This window comes from Phyllostomus hastatus, unplaced genomic scaffold, assembly GCF_019186645.2.
Source record: "Phyllostomus hastatus isolate PE091 unplaced genomic scaffold, TTU_PhHast_1.1 phas_contig_254, whole genome shotgun sequence".
NCBI classification, from domain to species: domain Eukaryota; kingdom Metazoa; phylum Chordata; class Mammalia; order Chiroptera; family Phyllostomidae; genus Phyllostomus; species Phyllostomus hastatus.
Window position 1 is genome coordinate 16,543,010 of NW_025333810.1, and position 17,144 is coordinate 16,560,153.

Here is a 17,144-nt window from a genome sequence, read left to right on the forward strand (position 1 = left end):
TGAGTTTGCTGTCCTTTTACTATACATGTTTTTTTTTTTAATCTTCTTTTCTTAGATAAGCCCCTTTAACATTTCATAAAATAAGGGCTTGGTGATGATGAACTCCTTTAACTTGACCTTATCTGAGAAGCACTTTATCTGACCTTCCATTCTAAATGAAAGCTTTGCTGGATAGAGTAATCTGGGATGTAGGTCCTTGTCTTTCATGACTTGAAATACTTCTTTCCAGCCCCTTCTTGCCTGTAAGGTCTCTTTTTGAGAAATCAGCTGACAGTCTGATGGGACCTCCTTTGTAGGTTACTGTCCCCTTATCTCTTGCTGCTTCTAGGATTCTCTCCTTCATTTTTACCTTGGCTAATGTAATTATGATGTGCCTTGATGTGTTTCTTTTTGGGTCCAACTTCTTTGGTACTCTCTGAGCTTCCTGGCTCAGAGAGTCAAATACATTTTCAATCTGTTGCTCTACCTCTTCCCCTTCTGGTACCCCTATAATTCGGATGTTGGAATGTTTAAAGATGTCCTGGAGGTTCCTAAGCTTCTCCTCATTTTTTTTGAATTCTTATTTTTCCATTCTTTCCTGTTTGGTTATTTTTTTCTTCCTTCTGGTCCACTCTATTGTTTTGAATCCCAGTTTCCTTCCCTTCACTATTGGTTCTCTGTGCATCTTCCTTCATCTCTTTTATGGTAACCTGCATTTTTTCATCTAATTTGCACCCAAAAATCAACCAATTCTGTGAGCTTCCTGATCATGAATGTTTTGAACTGTGCATCTGATAGGTTAGCTATTTCTTTGTTACTCAAAAGGATGCATTCTGGGGTACTGATTTGTTCTTCTGTTTGAGCCATCTCTCTCTCTCTCTCTCTTTGGACTGGTCACTCCTGTTACAGTGAGGGGCGGAGCCTTAGGTGTTCACCTGGGCTGGGCACCCCAGTCGCTAGATTGTGACGTTGTATGTGGGGGTGCGGGGGGGACAATGGCGGTAGCTCCGTTCTCCTAGGATCTCAGTCCCTTCTCTGGGATCCTGGGTTGCGCACTCTGCCCTGGTCTACAATGCCACCTCACTGGGTCTGCCAGCTGCCACTTGTGTACTCAGGGTCCACCTACTGCGATCTTGTGGGCCCCAGATGTCTTACATGCTCCTGGTTGCCTTATGAGCCCAATTCTCCCTATTCTCTGCGTCGCAACCCCGCGCCCGGCTGCTTGTCTCTGCCCCTCGTACCGGTCTGGATAAACGGGTCTATTTCAACTTCTTGGCTGTCCGACTTCCATTCAGATAAATTTTCTGTCAGTTCTGGGTGTTACTCTGCCTCTAAATTGTTGTTGTTCCAATCTTGGTTGTGGGTGGAGGTACGGTGCAGTCACCTATGCCTCCATTTTGCAGAAGTGACATCCTCTGTCAAATCACTTTCCTTCTTAAGTCAAGCAGTTTGTCGTTTGTGACCTTAAAATGATGTGTGCCTCTCAGGGTTCCTATGTTGGTCAAATAAGGTAATATATGAAAATGCTTTGAAAACTTAATACAATAAAGTGATATTTTGAGTAATTTTATTATATAAAAACATGCAATTAATATTAGTGGTTATGTTGGTGGGTGGAGGATGGGTTCTGACTGGAGAAAAAGCAAAGCATAAAAGGGCCTTCTGTGGTGTAATAATACTGTTTGTTCCTTGATGTAGGTTTTATTTGCAAAGGTGTTCACTTTGTGAAAATTATCAAGCTATACTTAGGATTTATATACTTTATGTATGCTACATTTCAAATATGGCTTACTTTTTAAAAATTTGTATAAGAGGACAACATTGAAGTAAAAAGATTATAGTTTTAAAAAGCTAACTTTCCTTTTACATAGTCTTAGACTATCAATATTGCTTTAAAATTTAGCAATATTTAACAATTTCTTTGTTTCTTGAGAATAACAAAACTTTCCTGCAGAGTTGCTATTAGAATTGCTTATTTAAAATGCCATTAAAAAATGCTCCTCTGTAGTCTCATAGGTTATTTTTCCTACTTACTGCTTTTTTTAGAGAGCTTTATACTGCTTTCATTGGCTTTAAGAACATGTGTTTACTGGGTAATTAAATCAGATGCTAAAGTTGCTTATTGGTATAATAATTTTTGCAAGTATGTAGTAATCTACTAGCAGAAGTAATTACTCCCTCCTGGTTATTAAAGAATAGAGATACAGCCCTGACCAGTGTGGCTCAGTTGGTTGGATGTTGTCCCACAAAGCAAAGGTTGCCGGTTCAATTCCCTGTCATGACATATGCCTAGGTTGTGGGTTCCATCCCCAGCTGGGGTATGTATGAGAGGCCAGCTGATCGATGTTTCTCTCTTCCATCAATGTTTCTCTTCCTCTTTCTTTCTCCCTCTTTTCCCTTTCTCTAAAAATAAAGAAAATCTGTAAAGAAGAGAATAGATATACAACTTTGAAAAATGCTATTATTAAGCATAGTTAAGGAGCTCTTACTTTAATAATCTGAGTCTGAAGATTTGATACATATTACAAAGATATATACAGTATTTCTACAGAAGACTAAAATGCTTTTTCCACATCTGAGGAGTTGTAAGAACACAAGATTTTGTGTTACTTTTACAAATGATCCTTTTCCTGTTGTCTTTGGGTGTGTGTTTTTACATAGTAAAGAAATATGAGAGCTTTTATTTTTTTAGAAATGGAGTACTAAATGGCTTTTTAAGTTGATTGATGTGACAGCAACCCTAGTAAAAGTTAGATAATGAAAATTATAGTGATTAGTGTTATGACAATAATATAAATTGGACTCTTTAACATCAAAAAATATATTTTTTAGATTGAAGAAGAAACAAATGGAGATGTTTTTGATATAGAGATTGGTGTATCAGATCCAGAGAAAGTTGGTGAGTCAATATTTATTATATTTTATACTACTTTTTGATAATAAACTTGGTTAATGTGCTGTTTTGGGTTTACTAAATGCATTGTTACTGTATTAAAATGGCACTTGCATTTTTAAGCTCATGGGGGATTTTTGTTTATTTTATTTTGTTTTTTTCTAGCTTTATTGAGGTACAGTTGACATAAAAATTACATATATTTAGGATGTACAATGTGATGATTTCATGTATATATACAGTATGAAATTACCACAGCTTAATCAGCACATTACCTCACATAGTTACCTTTTGTGTGTGTGTATAGTTAAGCTTCTGTTTTTTAATAGCATTGTTTGACTTTTCTTATAGGTGATGGCATGAACGCTTACATGGCATATAGAGTAACAACAAAGGTGAGCCTTTCGCTCCTTTAAAAATACTGAGTCCTCACTATGTATAGCACAAGGATGATCAAGTTGTAAGTGATCCCTGCATTTAGCAAGGTGACCATCCAGGAAAGATTGCAAATATGCTGTTACAATGAATTGTGAGGGGTTTGGTAGGTAAAATATTCTTTGAGAGTATGCAGGAAGGGACCTAATACAGACAAAGGTAGGAGCAGTGATTGGGGGAGGTGGTGAGGGGGAGAAAGGCGAATGCATGTTCCAGCAAAGGAATTTGCTTTGTGTAAAAGCCAGAAGTCATGAAAGCATTGTGCCTTCTAGGAACTGCAAGAAGTGGTACCTCATTGAATTGTTTGGCAGTAAGCCTCCTATATTATGAACGTCAACCTTAAGGAATTTGAACTTCATCATGAGGAGAGCCATTGAAGAGGTTCAAACAAAAGTGTGGGAGAATTAGATTTTTGTTTTAGAAAAATCTCTCTGACTCAGTATGAACTGGAAGTATCAAAGTAGTGGTCAGGATTTCTAGTTAAGAGTCCATTGCAATTCTTTTTTTTTTAATATTTTTTTTTAATTGTAGAATTTTTTTTTAAGATTTCATTTATTTTTTAGAAAGGGAAGGGAGGGAGAAAGACAGAGAGAGAAACATCAGTGTGCAGTTGCTGGGGGTCATGGCCTGCTACCCAGGCATGTACCCTGACTGGGAATCGAACCTGTGACACTTTGGTTCACAGCCTGTGCTCAATCCACTGAGCTACGCCAGCCAGGGCTCCATTGCAATTCTTAAAAGGATTGTAGGCCTTCAAATTTTAAATGGGAGAGAGAGGGTCTGTATCAATTTTAGCTGTGAGAAATAATACTTTATATTGTGGAATTTGTTCTGAGGGTGAGAAATAAATGGCTTCTTGAGTTGTGTAGGAGGTAGAATCAATAAGGCTTGGGTATAAGGAATGAGAAAGGAATGACTGCCTAAGTTACCGAGTAGAGGAACTTTGTGGTGCTTGGGGTGGTCCTGGAGAAAAGGCAACACAAGTGGAGAAACGCAGTGTGGACAGGGAGGAGATTTGTTAATTCATTGAACAGATATTTATTAAGCACTAACCATGAAGTCAGGCTCTTTTCCAAGCACTAGGGTAAAATAGTAATCAAGATAACCAGGTGTCCTTCCCTTATGGAACTATGTGCCAGCAGGGGGAAATATGGTGAATTGACGTGGCAGTAAGATTTGAGTGGAGGTGTTTCTTGAACATCTCGAGATGTTGGACTGAAGCTCTGAGGAGATCTGGATCAGAGATAAAGATTTAAGAGTCATTACCATAAATATATGCAGAGACAATGAGATGAGTCAGGGATGGCATAAAGTAAATGTTTTCTGTCCTCTTCAGTTTCCATAAAAATACCTATGATTCAGGTATTTTCATTTGTTAGCAATCTGTATACCACTTTAGTTAACTATTCTGGATTTTTTGTAAGGTATACCAATGTGTGTACATCCATTTATGTTTACAATTATATATGACATTAACTTCGGAATAATTGCTTAGTATTCAGAATTTGAAATACCTCTTTTTCACTTGTAGACTTCTCTTTCGATGTTCAGTAAGAGTGAATTTTCGGTAAAAAGAAGATTTAGTGACTTTCTTGGTTTGCATAGCAAGTTAGCAAGCAAGTATTTACATGTCGGTTATATTGTGCCACCAGCTCCAGAAAAGAGTATAGTAGGTAAGTGTGAATAAAAAAAGACAAAACAACTTGGTTACTGTTACTGTATAGCTTTGTAGATTCCATGATCATAATGACATAGTATCTAGAGATAAGGAATTTAAATATTCCATTTATGACAGTTATTTATCAACCAAAGACTGTATAGCCTTTTAGTTTTATTTTCTAACACCTGAGGATTTTGATTTATATAAAATAATGATGTTAAATATTGGGTCAGAATTTGCCAAGTTGAAAACCCTAACTTTTTAACATCATGAGAGTGCCATATTATTGAGTAACACTCAGAGGATATTTAATATTAGCATATTAATAATGTTTTCTAAGGCATAGAGGCGTTTGGCTCTCAGCTATATGTCATCCAAAAAGAAGATATGATCTAGCCTCACTCAGATAGGAGCTATTTAAACTATTTATTTTGTACCTCAATTTAATATTTAAAAACATTGCTACCTGTACAAGTAATAAAGGCTTAAAGTATGCAGAAAACTACAATAGAGAACCTCCATTGTCTCACCATTAAGACATCTGTCATTTCTTAAAATTCTGTAATATATTTTTTCCAATCTTTTCAGTCACAGGTTTTTATTTACCTCACTTTATATTTCTTTATACATAAGATTATTTGAAAAATATCCTAAAGTGAATTTTTTGATCTTTAAATTATTTTACTTTTAACATTTTGTTTGAAGAACAATTTTTATCCTATCCATCATGATTTTGAAACTTGATATATTTGAATGGATTTGTTACTTTTTTTTTAATTCAAAAACCTAGTTGTTAATTCTTTAGCTTCCTGATCACAAGACTTACATTCTTCAGATTTATTGAGAATTGTAAAGAGCTTTTGCTTTTGTGGGCTATATCAATATTTATTATATGAGAATGTTTTAAAATTGTATTTATTCTTTTAAAAATAAACTCACTACCTGTTAACAAATAAAATTTTGTGAAAAATAAAAATCAATAAGAGTACCTTGCTCTTTTGTTTTTGTTTTACACTTTTGCAAATTTCTTTAATTTCTGGCTTAACAGAAGATAGCTCTATTCTCATATCTGCTTCTGCACTCAATTTGTTGTGATATAACACATCATATAATCTTTGTAAAACTTTACTGAGCTTTTATTAAAGAATGAGAGTAAAAAAGACAAATAATTGCCTAAAGCTATTATGAAAATAAAACTTGTGCACTACCCTCCTTTCCTCCAAAAAGAGTCTCTGAAACCTTCCAGGTTTTCTTGACCATACTTTGAGAACTACTGATCTAGTTAGTATTCTTATTTCTCTCTTTAAACTACCACAGTGGTATCTTTTGGCATCCTGTTACCTATGTAGGGAACTTAAGTTTTATCTATTATAAATTTATTATTAATATCCTTTTCTCATTAACTTTAAGTTGTGCAATTACTTTTATATATCAAAAGAGGAAAAACACATTATATCTCTTATTTTGCTGGCTAGATATGAAAGTTTAGTATTTAAACATTAACCAAAAAGAAAAGATTTAAAAACTAAATTTTCATGCTCAAGTTCATTATATTTCAAACTCATATTTTGCCTCAAATATCTTCAACTTTCCACAAATGATTATAGGCTAATAAATAGCACATAGAAATTCAAAATAGAAGAAACTAAGTCCTTAGCGGTGTCCAACCTGTGGCCCATGGGCCACATGTCACCTAGGATGACTGTGAATGCAACCCAACACAAAAATCATAAATTTACTTAAAACACTCTGAGTTTTTTTGTGTGATTATGTGCCACAAAGTATTTAATGTGTGACCCAAAACAACTCTTCAGTGTGGTGCAGAGACTCCAAAAGCTTGGATACCCCTGTGTGAGAGAATTCTTTTCTGATACTGATTCTCACAGCCTTCAAAGGTTAGTGGGGGACAGTGACACAGTTACATTCATACTGTTCATAGATATGGCCAGGATAGACCATTAAATTGTAAGACTCACTTAAATTATAGCCATAATTAACATTCATTGACTGTTTACTGTGCTAAAGTACTAAGCTACATAATTTATGTGCATTCTCGTTTAATCCTCATAACGACTTTAGGAAGTCAGCTTACTATTGTCTGTATTTCATGATAAGGAAGCTAAAGTTCATCAAGGTTATGTATCATGCCCCATATCATACTGCTACTAAAAGGCAGAACTGAGCTCTAAATGCTGACCAGCCATCTTACTCTAGAACTTCTACTCTTAATCACTATTCTAGTCTGCTTTCAATTTTTGTATTTTTTATGATTATGATTTATTTTTATTTTTTACATAAAACAGAAAACCTTTTGGTTTTTAAAAACAATCTAATTCACTTCTGGACAAAATGTAGGCATGGGTAGATACACTTCACCTCCTTGTACAACCAAAAGAAGGATAATAACAAATTTTAAAACAAAGACCAACCAGAACTGCCAGAAAATCAAACTCTATGGAGGTCTGACAACCAAGGAACTTCCTGACAAGAAGAAACATTCGTCCGGATTGGTAGGAGGGGTGGAGACAGGCAGCTGGAGTGGAGAGGACACCCAGCAAGGTAGCGCCTGGCGGTCCCACATTTGTGTCCAGATAAACCGGGAACAATAACTGAGGAGCGAGACAGACCACACAACCCAGAGTTCCAGTGCAGGAGAAGAAAGTCTCAAAAACCGCTGGCTGTAAAAACCTGTGGGAGTTGCGGTGGTGGGAGAAACTTTCAGCCTCACAGGAGAGTTTGTTGGAGAAAGACACAGGATCCTAGAGTGTACACAAGCCCACCCACCTGGGAATCAGCATCAGAGGGGCCCAGTTTGCTTGGTTGGTTGTGAGTAATGGGGGAAGTGGCTGAAAGTAGGGCAAAAGCAAATGGCACCATTCCCTCTTTGACCCCTCCCAATACCTAAGGTTCTGCCCCTTACTACGTAACAGGCACTCCAAGACAAAGAAATATGGCCCAAATGAAAGAACAGATCAAAACTCCAAAAAAACAACTAAGTAACAAAGACATAGCAGATCTATCGGATGCAGAGTTCAAAACACTGGTAATCAGGCTGCTCACAGAAATGGTTGAGTATGGTCACAAAATAGAGGAAGAAGTGAAGGCTATGCAAAGTGAAATAAATGAAATTGTACAGGGAACCAACAGTGAAGGGAAGGAAACTGGGACTCAAATCAATGGAGTGGACCAGAAGGAAGGAAGAAACATCCAATCAGAAAAGAATGAAGAAACAAGAATTCAGAAAAAAAAATGAGAGTCTTAGGAACCTCCAGGACAACTTTAAATGTTCCAACATCTGAATTGTAGGGATACCAGAAGGAGAATAGGGAGAGCGAGAAATTGAAAACTTACTTGAACAAATAATGAAGGAGAACTTTCCCGATCTGGGAAAAGAAATAAAATTCCAGGAAGTCCAGGAAGCTCAGAGAATCCCAAAGAAGTTGGACCCAAGGAAGCATATACCAAGGCTCATCATAATTACACTACCCAAGATTAAAGATAAGGAGAGCATCCTAAAAGCAGCAAGAGAAAAGGAGTTCCCATCAGACTGTCAGCTGATTTCTCAAAAAGAGACCTTACAGGCAAGAAGGGGCTGGAAAGAAGTATTCAAAGTCATGAAAGGCAAGAACCTACTTCCAAGATTATTCTATCCAGCAAAGCTTTCATTTAGAATGGAAGGGCAGATAAAGTGCTTCCCAAGTAAGGTCAAATTAAAGGAGTTCATCATCACCAAGCCCTTATTTTATGAAATGTTGAAGGGACTTACTGAAGAAAAAGATAAAAAATATGAGCAGTAAAATGAGAACAAACACAACTATTAACAACTGAACTAAAAAAAAAAGCAAAAACAAACTAAGCAAACAACTAGAATAGGAACAGAATCACAGAAATGGAGATCACATGGAGGGGTATCAGTGGGGAGGGGGGAGAATGGGGAAGAAGGTACGGGGGATGAGAAGCATAAATGGTAGAAGCACAAAATAGACAGGGGAAGGTTAAGAATAGTATAGAAAATTGAGAAGCCGAAGAACTTATATGTATGGTTGTATCCAAGGATATGGACTAAGGGAGGTAATGCTGGTAGGAGGGGAGGTGCATAGTGGAGGGGAATAAAGGGGAGAAATGGACAACTGTAAGAGCTTAAGCAGTAAAATATACTTAAAAATAAAAACAGTCTAATATTATGTGATTGTAGAATTTTCTAATATACACTTGAGGATTAAATTGTTTTAAAATTATTTATGTACCACTTTATTCCAGAAAAGATTTGAAGCAACTACATATAATGCAACTTGATTTTAAAAATATAAAGAAATTGTCAGGAAAAATAATTAGAGTCAAATAGTAAGATGAAGCCAGTGTAAATTTTTTTCAAAATGTGTACATGAAGTCTGAACAATTACTAAAGGTGGGTAACGAACTGATCTCTGAGCTTCCCTAGTAGCCAACCAAGTAGATATTTTAAAATTTTGTTCATATTGTTCATCAATTTTTTAAAAATAAAAATGAATACATTTTCTAAAAAAATTGAAATATGGAGGCTCTTTTCAAATGACAAACACTAATAATGGGGTGGTGGAATAAGAGTAGTGACTTCTTTGCTGGAAAGCTATAACTAGCACTGAGGGAAGAGGAGTCTTTTCATTAGCACGTAATGGTTACTATTCTTTTATAGAACCGTAGTTGACTTAAAAACACTGTTTCACTAAGCTTTTAGAAAAGAGCAACATAGTTGAAAATTTAAGAGATAACTGGTTACTGTAAGGCTTTTAAAAAATTTTTTACAATGGCCTATACAGTTACCTCTAGGAAATAGCATGAGCAGAAGAATCTTGAAATAAAAGCAAAAAATATATCTCGGTAGGGTTTTGTTTTGTTTTGTTTTTTTCAGGAAAACAGAATATGTGCAATAATTAATATCTGACATTTTGTAGTCCATTCAGGGTAGATGTTTGAGTTTTGTTTTTCAAACTATTGTATTTCAGAGGAATTAAGTTAAATGGATCGTTCATAGGTATTATACACTTATGTGTTTATTCATCAGATATATCAACCTGAATTAGAATTATATGGTTTTACATAGCCCATTTTAATTACTTTGTTGGGATGTAATCACGTGCTATACAGTTCATCCATTTAAGTGTGTAGTTCAATGGCTTTTAGTATATCAGAGTTGTCTGTACATCACCACATCATTTTGGAATATTATATTATCTCTTCGCTATCATTCTCTTAATTTCCCCAGGCCCCAGCCATAGGCAATCACAAATTTAATTTCTCTGTAAACTGCCTATTCTGGACATTTCATAGGAAGGCAATCATATAACATAAGGTGGTTTGTGACAAGCTTCTTTTACTTAGTATAATGTTTTCAAGGTTCATGCATGTTACAGCATATAGCCAGTACTTTATTTCTACAGAATCAGTTTTTGAAAGGAAAAAGAAGAAAAGAAAGGAAAATCTTCAGTCTTCTGTATTAGTGTGAAAATTGAAATTGCCAGTAGAGAAATTATTTACATGACTTTTATCTTTTAAGTTTGAAGAGTTCTAGATGTCTCTTTGAAAGAAATTGTTTCAGTTATTATAAAAGCTATGATAAACAGTAAGAACATGTTCTTAGAATCTGCAAGAGATAATGTTTAGAAAATTAATGGATTATACTCTTTATTTTTCTTGTCCCCAAGAAAAAGTACCTTAATTATTGCTAATAAGAATTGAAAATATTAATTGAGCTTAAGTTTACTAATTTGAATTCTATTGAAATATAAACACATTTTAATTTATCAGGAGTATAATATATAACACATAAGGAGTCCAAAAGTTGTAGATTAGAAAACTACACACAGCTCAATCTCTGCTTAATTTATAAGTACTTATCAAGTAAAGTTATATATAATGAGTTTTAATTTCTCAAAAGTATGATACTAATTATAAATTTAGAAGCTTTTTGACAAGTTCAGATTTAAAGTATATTTTATATTAGAAGTGATGATAAAAGACTTTCATAATAATATAAAATCATCATGAGTCTCATTCATTTTTTTCAAAGGCATGACCAAGGTCAAAGTGGGCAAAGAAGATTTGTCATCCACTGAATTTGTGGAAAAACGGAGAGCGGCTCTTGAAAGGTAATTGTAGACAGTTCTGCTTTATTACTTTCATGTTTGTACTTAAGTAATATAAGTCTAATTCCATTAAATGATACAACTGTATATTGGTGATTAATTTCTTTCAAAATACCACTTGATGACTTATATCAAGAGTGCTTTAAACTTTATGAAGAAGATTCCTTCTTTAAACAACACAATACTGTATGTTTGTTCTGCTTGTATTCTTGCATTCACAGTCTGCCAGCATACCACCTGTTGTATCATTGTTACAAGCAGCAGTATAAAGGCATGTATTAATTGAGAATAGAATTATGTCATAGTTGTAGTCAACAAGAGAAGTAAGAAAAAAGAAAACATGAATCTTGTGAATTGGGGGAAGGGTTAATAAAAATATTTGGATAAAAATAATACCTCTTTAGTATTATTTAGGTTCTTAGGAAGTCATACATTGATGTACTTATTGTGTTAGATTATTTGGCGATTTATACTTCATCTAAATTAAGTTTTTCTTTGAATTATTACTGGGTAAGATTATTAAATACACGGAAGAATTAGGTTTGTGCTCCCATCATTAATTTCATAGAGTTGATTTTGACTTGAGTGTACAAAAGCGTTAGTGACTGCATGAGTTGACCATGTGTTTAAAGACTAATATATATGCTCTATCTCCCTTTAACTTCTTGATTCAACACATTTCCTGTAGCTTTTAAGACTTGTCTGCATTGTGGCTGACTTTTAAAAGTAGATTGGATTGGGAGGATTCCCATTTCCAGAATCTTAACATTTATTCTTTCCTTGCTATGCTGAAAATGTGAGAAAATAATTTTGAAACTATCCAACTTTTAGAACATGCATACATAACATTACCTAAGGTTAAAATATTTTCTAATTTTGTAGATTTTTAAATTTTCATTGAATTTTGTTTATTTTAATTAATATTTTGGCTTACAATTTGGCTTTATTTTGGCTTAAAATCAGTGGCTGGGGTAGGAGGGAGTAGGGAAGATTTAGTGAGTAGTATCATCTCCAGGGTACAAATTAATTTTAATACTATTTTTAAGGCAACTTATTTCTCTGTTTTAATAGCAAATCATTTAAATTATAAGAAAATGCTACAGTAAAGTCAGGTTTGAACAATTCCAGTGAGAAAAGCTAAAGGATATGCAGTTTAAAATCTTAAATTAGAGAAGACTTAAAAGATGAGATTGTGTCTGTGAGAATCAGCAATTACTCATGAAAAGGATTTAAATTGCATCAAGAGATGTTTAGGTTTAGTATTAGAATTGCCTCTGTTGTAAAAGAAGTTATAAACTGAATATTTTCAAGAATGAAAGTAGATAATGCTCTGTCTTGATTTTGTTTAGTCCTTCCTGAAAGTATAACCATGACCCTTTGAGAAACCTTTCAAGTCCTATTTTTCTATGAGTAAATTTGAAATATTTCGGATGGCATGCTTGATAAGGAACTTAATGAAGATTTATTGTACCGAGCACATATAATTTGGTTCTACATTCTCCTTTCTTGTAACTTGAATGCATTGCATTGTACTTACCATACCTTCATGCAGTATGAAACATTGAGGAGGGTTTTAAGGAAATATTGAAACCTAACTTAGTGTATATGTGAAGACAATTTTCTTTACTGATAAATGTTATTTTTAAATACTAGTTTAGTGCACTTTGCAGTAGTGAAAGAAAAGAAACAGTGTACTACCGAGGGGAAAGTTTATTTTCCATTAGAAAAGATGACTGAAGAAAATATAGGTGTTAAGGCATAGAAACAAAGGAACTGGAATGAATTTTCTAAAGTGATTTTTCTGTGGCATTTCTTAAAATTGAAATGTTAGAACAGGTATATTTGTGGAATACCCAACCTCATTGAATCTGGTGGGTCAGGGAGGTACTTCTTTTTGTGTGTACCATGATATTCATTTACACGTTTGTTTGTTCAATTTAGAGAATCCAGATGACTATCTTTTAAAAAAGGATAAACTTCTGGTATTACATTATAGGAAGAGTGGTTAAGAACCCAAGTATTTCCCTGTGTCACACTCAGTGATTTAAGCAGAAACTACTTCTATTGAGAGTATCTCTAAGATTGCTCACTTGATTTTCTTGAGAGTGCTTCACATCTCACTTTAAGAGTATATTGAGTCTATTTTACAGGTAAGGATACAGTTCTGCAAATAGAAACAGAGTAATGCAGAGTAGCATGATACAGTGTGCATATTTACAATCCTGTCTGTTGAAGTCTGCACTGTACTATACATGCACACTTTGTGTGACCTTAGGCAAGTTATTTAACTTCATTCTTTATCTCTAAGATGTAAGTATCAGTTTGGAATGTCTTCATTCCAAGTACTAAAAATCCACTGGAAAGGCCTGAACAGTTCTTGTAGATTGATTAATCCACTCTTTCATATTAGGAAGTTTGGAGAGTGGGCACAGGTTTAGGATTATCTAATTCATCAGGAAATCCTATTACTTCCTTCTAGTATCTGGAATACAGCTATTTCTCACCAGTCCTCTTCTAGTCCAAATGCTTCAATTTACTGATGTAGGCTCCTAATTCTCCATTTCCATCCTTGAACTTTTACATTTGTACTCTTTTTTAAAATACTTTTTTATTTTTCAATTACAGTTGACATACAGTATTATATTAGTTTCAAAAGTACTCTACTGTTTTTCAATATAACAGCCAAAGTCATACTTTTAAATCATAAATCAGATTATATCAATACTCACCCCCATTTCACTCAGTAAAAGCCATAGTCTTTAAAATGGCCTGCAGTATTTTACCTGATGTGTACTGCTCACTCTGTTACCTATTCCATCTCATAGCCCCCTTGATCACTCTGCTTAGGCCACACTGACTTTTTTGCTGCCCTTCAGAGGTCCCAGGCAGTCTTTCACCTTAGGGTTTTTTCACTGTCCTCTCCCATTGCCTAGACAGCTGTTGTTCCCAGGTACCTGCATGGCTAATTCCCTTACCTCTTTCAAGTCAAAATGTTCAAATATCACCTTTCCACTGAAGCCTGTTCTGATCATTGCCTTCATTTAGACCTATTCTATTTAAATTGCCACCAACCACACCTTACACACTTGATTCTGTTTGCTATACTGCTCTCCCCTTTTCCCTGTGGCATTTGCCACCTTGTTACATACTACATAATTTACATACTTAGTACACTTAAAGTTTATTGTCCATCTTCTCTGATTAAAATACAGCCTCCACTAGGGAAGGGTCTTGTTTTCTTTTGTTCACTGACACATTCTGAGTCCTCAGAACAATGACTGATATGTAGTAAGTGCTCAATGAATATTTGGTGAATGAACAGTTCTGTCATCAAACAATGAGGTTCTTTTTGCCTATTTTATTCTCTTATTATTATCATGGTGCTTGAGTTTCAAGCAAGGAAATATTTTTTAACTATGTACCTGTCAAGCATTTTGTATAACCTGCTGTATTTTGTTTTGTTTTTGGTAAATAATAGGAACTTGAACATCCTAAGTAAATTCTTCTAAATTTAACAGCATCCTTTTGTTAGAGCAAATCTGAAAAATAACTACTGACCTACCTCTTGTTGAGTCTGATACTTACTTTTCATTAATTTCATTTGAGTCTGTCATTTCTGCCCTCCTTCAGTGTTCCTGTTTCTTCCCGTACTCCTTTCCATGTGTTCTTCTACATGCTTTTCCTCCTTTTGTTCTGTATCCTTCCTTTATATATTGGAAACTCTCCGTCGCCTTAATTCTGAATTGGTGTATGTTTACCAATATTAATTTTAAAATTCATTTTATGTTTCTGTTCTTAATTTTAACATTCAGCATAAAGCTTAATACTTCTGTTTTTAATGGTTAGTCGCTCTTTACTTTCATGTAACAAGAGGAAGAAAAATTTTACTGTTTATTTCTAGAATATCATTTGCTAAGATTGACTCCTCAGAATGCTAGTGTGTGGTAGGGTGAAAAAAGGAAATCTATAGTCAATTGAATTTTCTTAACATATAGTTTAACAAAGTTAAATCAGGTTTATTTTCTGCAGGACTTCTCACAACACCTAATATTTTGCTGTTCATTATGAATCTTACTGAAAGGAATATGTACATAATATAAACTCCCTTTGGAAAGCTGTTTTAAAATATAAATAGTATTAGGTGTTTTCATTTAGGTTTGAAACACTGGAACATTTATTAAAGTTTGTGGACTAGATGTTTTGCTTTCCTTCATGTTCATTTCACAAATGTCTGTGTGCTGGCTATTTACCAGCTGTTTGCATTCAGATGAACAACGTATGCAAACTGCTATAGGCAGCAAGCAGTCTAAACAACGAAATAACTTACCTAATAATACTGGAAAACCTTGGGTATTAAATATGTAAGTAAAATTCCAATGGGAAAATACCAACATTTCTGAAATGTACTACTGGATTAGTGTTCCTGCTGCATCTCTTTTTTAGCTTGATAATATAGGCAGCAAATATTTTAAATCCAGTGTAGATTGTATTGCACGTATGTATGATAATGACTTCTTATGTGGGCTAATGATTTAAAATGAAGTTTAATATGGTATATATTTTATTTAAATATACAAAAATTAAAATAATTTTAACCATTGGTTAGAATTTGACTTTAGAGAAAGTATTCACTTTTTTGTCCCAGAAACTTTATTTTAGCATATTTTATAATCTTGCAAAAAAGTAGGAGCAATTGTTGACTACATTTATTCCACAGAAGTAGAATAAAGTTATATTAAATGTGAGGTAAAATTTAATTGAGATATTACTTCATGTAATCTCTAATCTGGGAAAGTGATTTTTTTTAAAAAATGGGATTAGATAAGTAATCGAGAATCATCAATAGTGGACTTTAATTCTTTTTATGAAAGAATGGTAATTATGGATGATGGGAATGTGGGGTTTTCTAGTAAAGAAAATGACTAAAATTTGGGCTGATAGTGATTTATTTAATAATGCTGTTTTCCTTTTTTATTTTTGTGTTATGTGGTGTCCCATAAGACATTTATCAATAATAGCAAAACCTTAAAAATAGAAATATTGAAGAAAATTTATTCCTTGTCAAATACGGGCCAAAGCTGATTTGATCATTTAAATCTGCCGATAAGGAAAAAAAACTGTAGGCTGTTCTCCATTTTGGTAATACGTAATAGTAATAAAAAATAGTTGATGAATATACAGAGTGATGTGTTTCTTAGGACTCTGAAGTAATAACTCCACCCAAAGATTAAATTATTTGACAAACTCATATGCCCTTTTATACTTTTCAGTGAGCAGTTTGGTAAGTTATTTAACCTCTCCCCACTCCCTCATTCCTTGACATACCTCTTTTAAAGCAAATGAATATTCAGATGATGAACAAAAAGCTTTTTAATTCATTAAATTGCTGTAAGATTCTAAATCATAGTGAGGCTGACTGATAGGAGGCAGACTGAAGATGTCTTTTTATGTATCTGACCTTTTGTTGAAATAAGATGCTACTGATAAATAAAGGAGCAAATTTATTCTTAAATCCAGGTACCTTCAAAGAACAGTAAAGCATCCCACTTTACTCCAGGATCCTGATTTAAGGCAGTTCTTGGAAAGCTCAGAGGTATTATTTCTACTTTAAAATTTTGTGTATAAATCGTCTCGCTATTTATATTTTTCTGTGTAATAAGTTATATAATTAGGAAATAACTCAGGAAATAAATGGATTAATAGATGGAATAAAGCAATGATTTTTTTTGCTTAGTGATTTCATTAGTTTTAATTCTTAACTAAATTACTAGCATAATGTCTTCTTTGCTTTGATCATTATAGGATTATCAGTCTTTTTCTGGAAAATTTAAAACCAGATTTAAAAGAATGGCTTATGTAGTCTGATTTTCAGTGCCTTAATTGTTGCTTAGACATCATATTGAAATAAATTTATTCAGAATGCATTTTAGAGACAGTAGAATACATTTCTGTCTATATTTGAATGTTCTTATTTAGGTTTTGAAATGCAAATATGTAACTTGAAAGAGCCTAAATTATTAAATATGCTGTTCTTTATATTTGAGTTGTTTGG

General features: G+C 33.9%; 1 protein-coding gene across 2 annotated transcripts in view; it reads left to right on the plus strand.

Annotated features, from left to right (window-relative positions):
- Positions 1 to 17,144, plus strand: part of SNX2 (sorting nexin 2) — a 60,319-nt gene that overhangs the window by 31,699 nt on the left and 11,476 nt on the right. For both annotated transcript variants that reach the window (XM_045838055.1, XM_045838056.1), the window contains exons 4-8: positions 2,812 to 2,878; positions 3,224 to 3,267; positions 4,839 to 4,980; positions 11,017 to 11,095; positions 16,610 to 16,685. In XM_045838055.1, the coding sequence (XP_045694011.1) occupies positions 2,812 to 2,878; positions 3,224 to 3,267; positions 4,839 to 4,980; positions 11,017 to 11,095; positions 16,610 to 16,685 (408 nt within the window). The remainder of the gene's footprint in view (positions 1 to 2,811; positions 2,879 to 3,223; positions 3,268 to 4,838; positions 4,981 to 11,016; positions 11,096 to 16,609; positions 16,686 to 17,144) is intronic.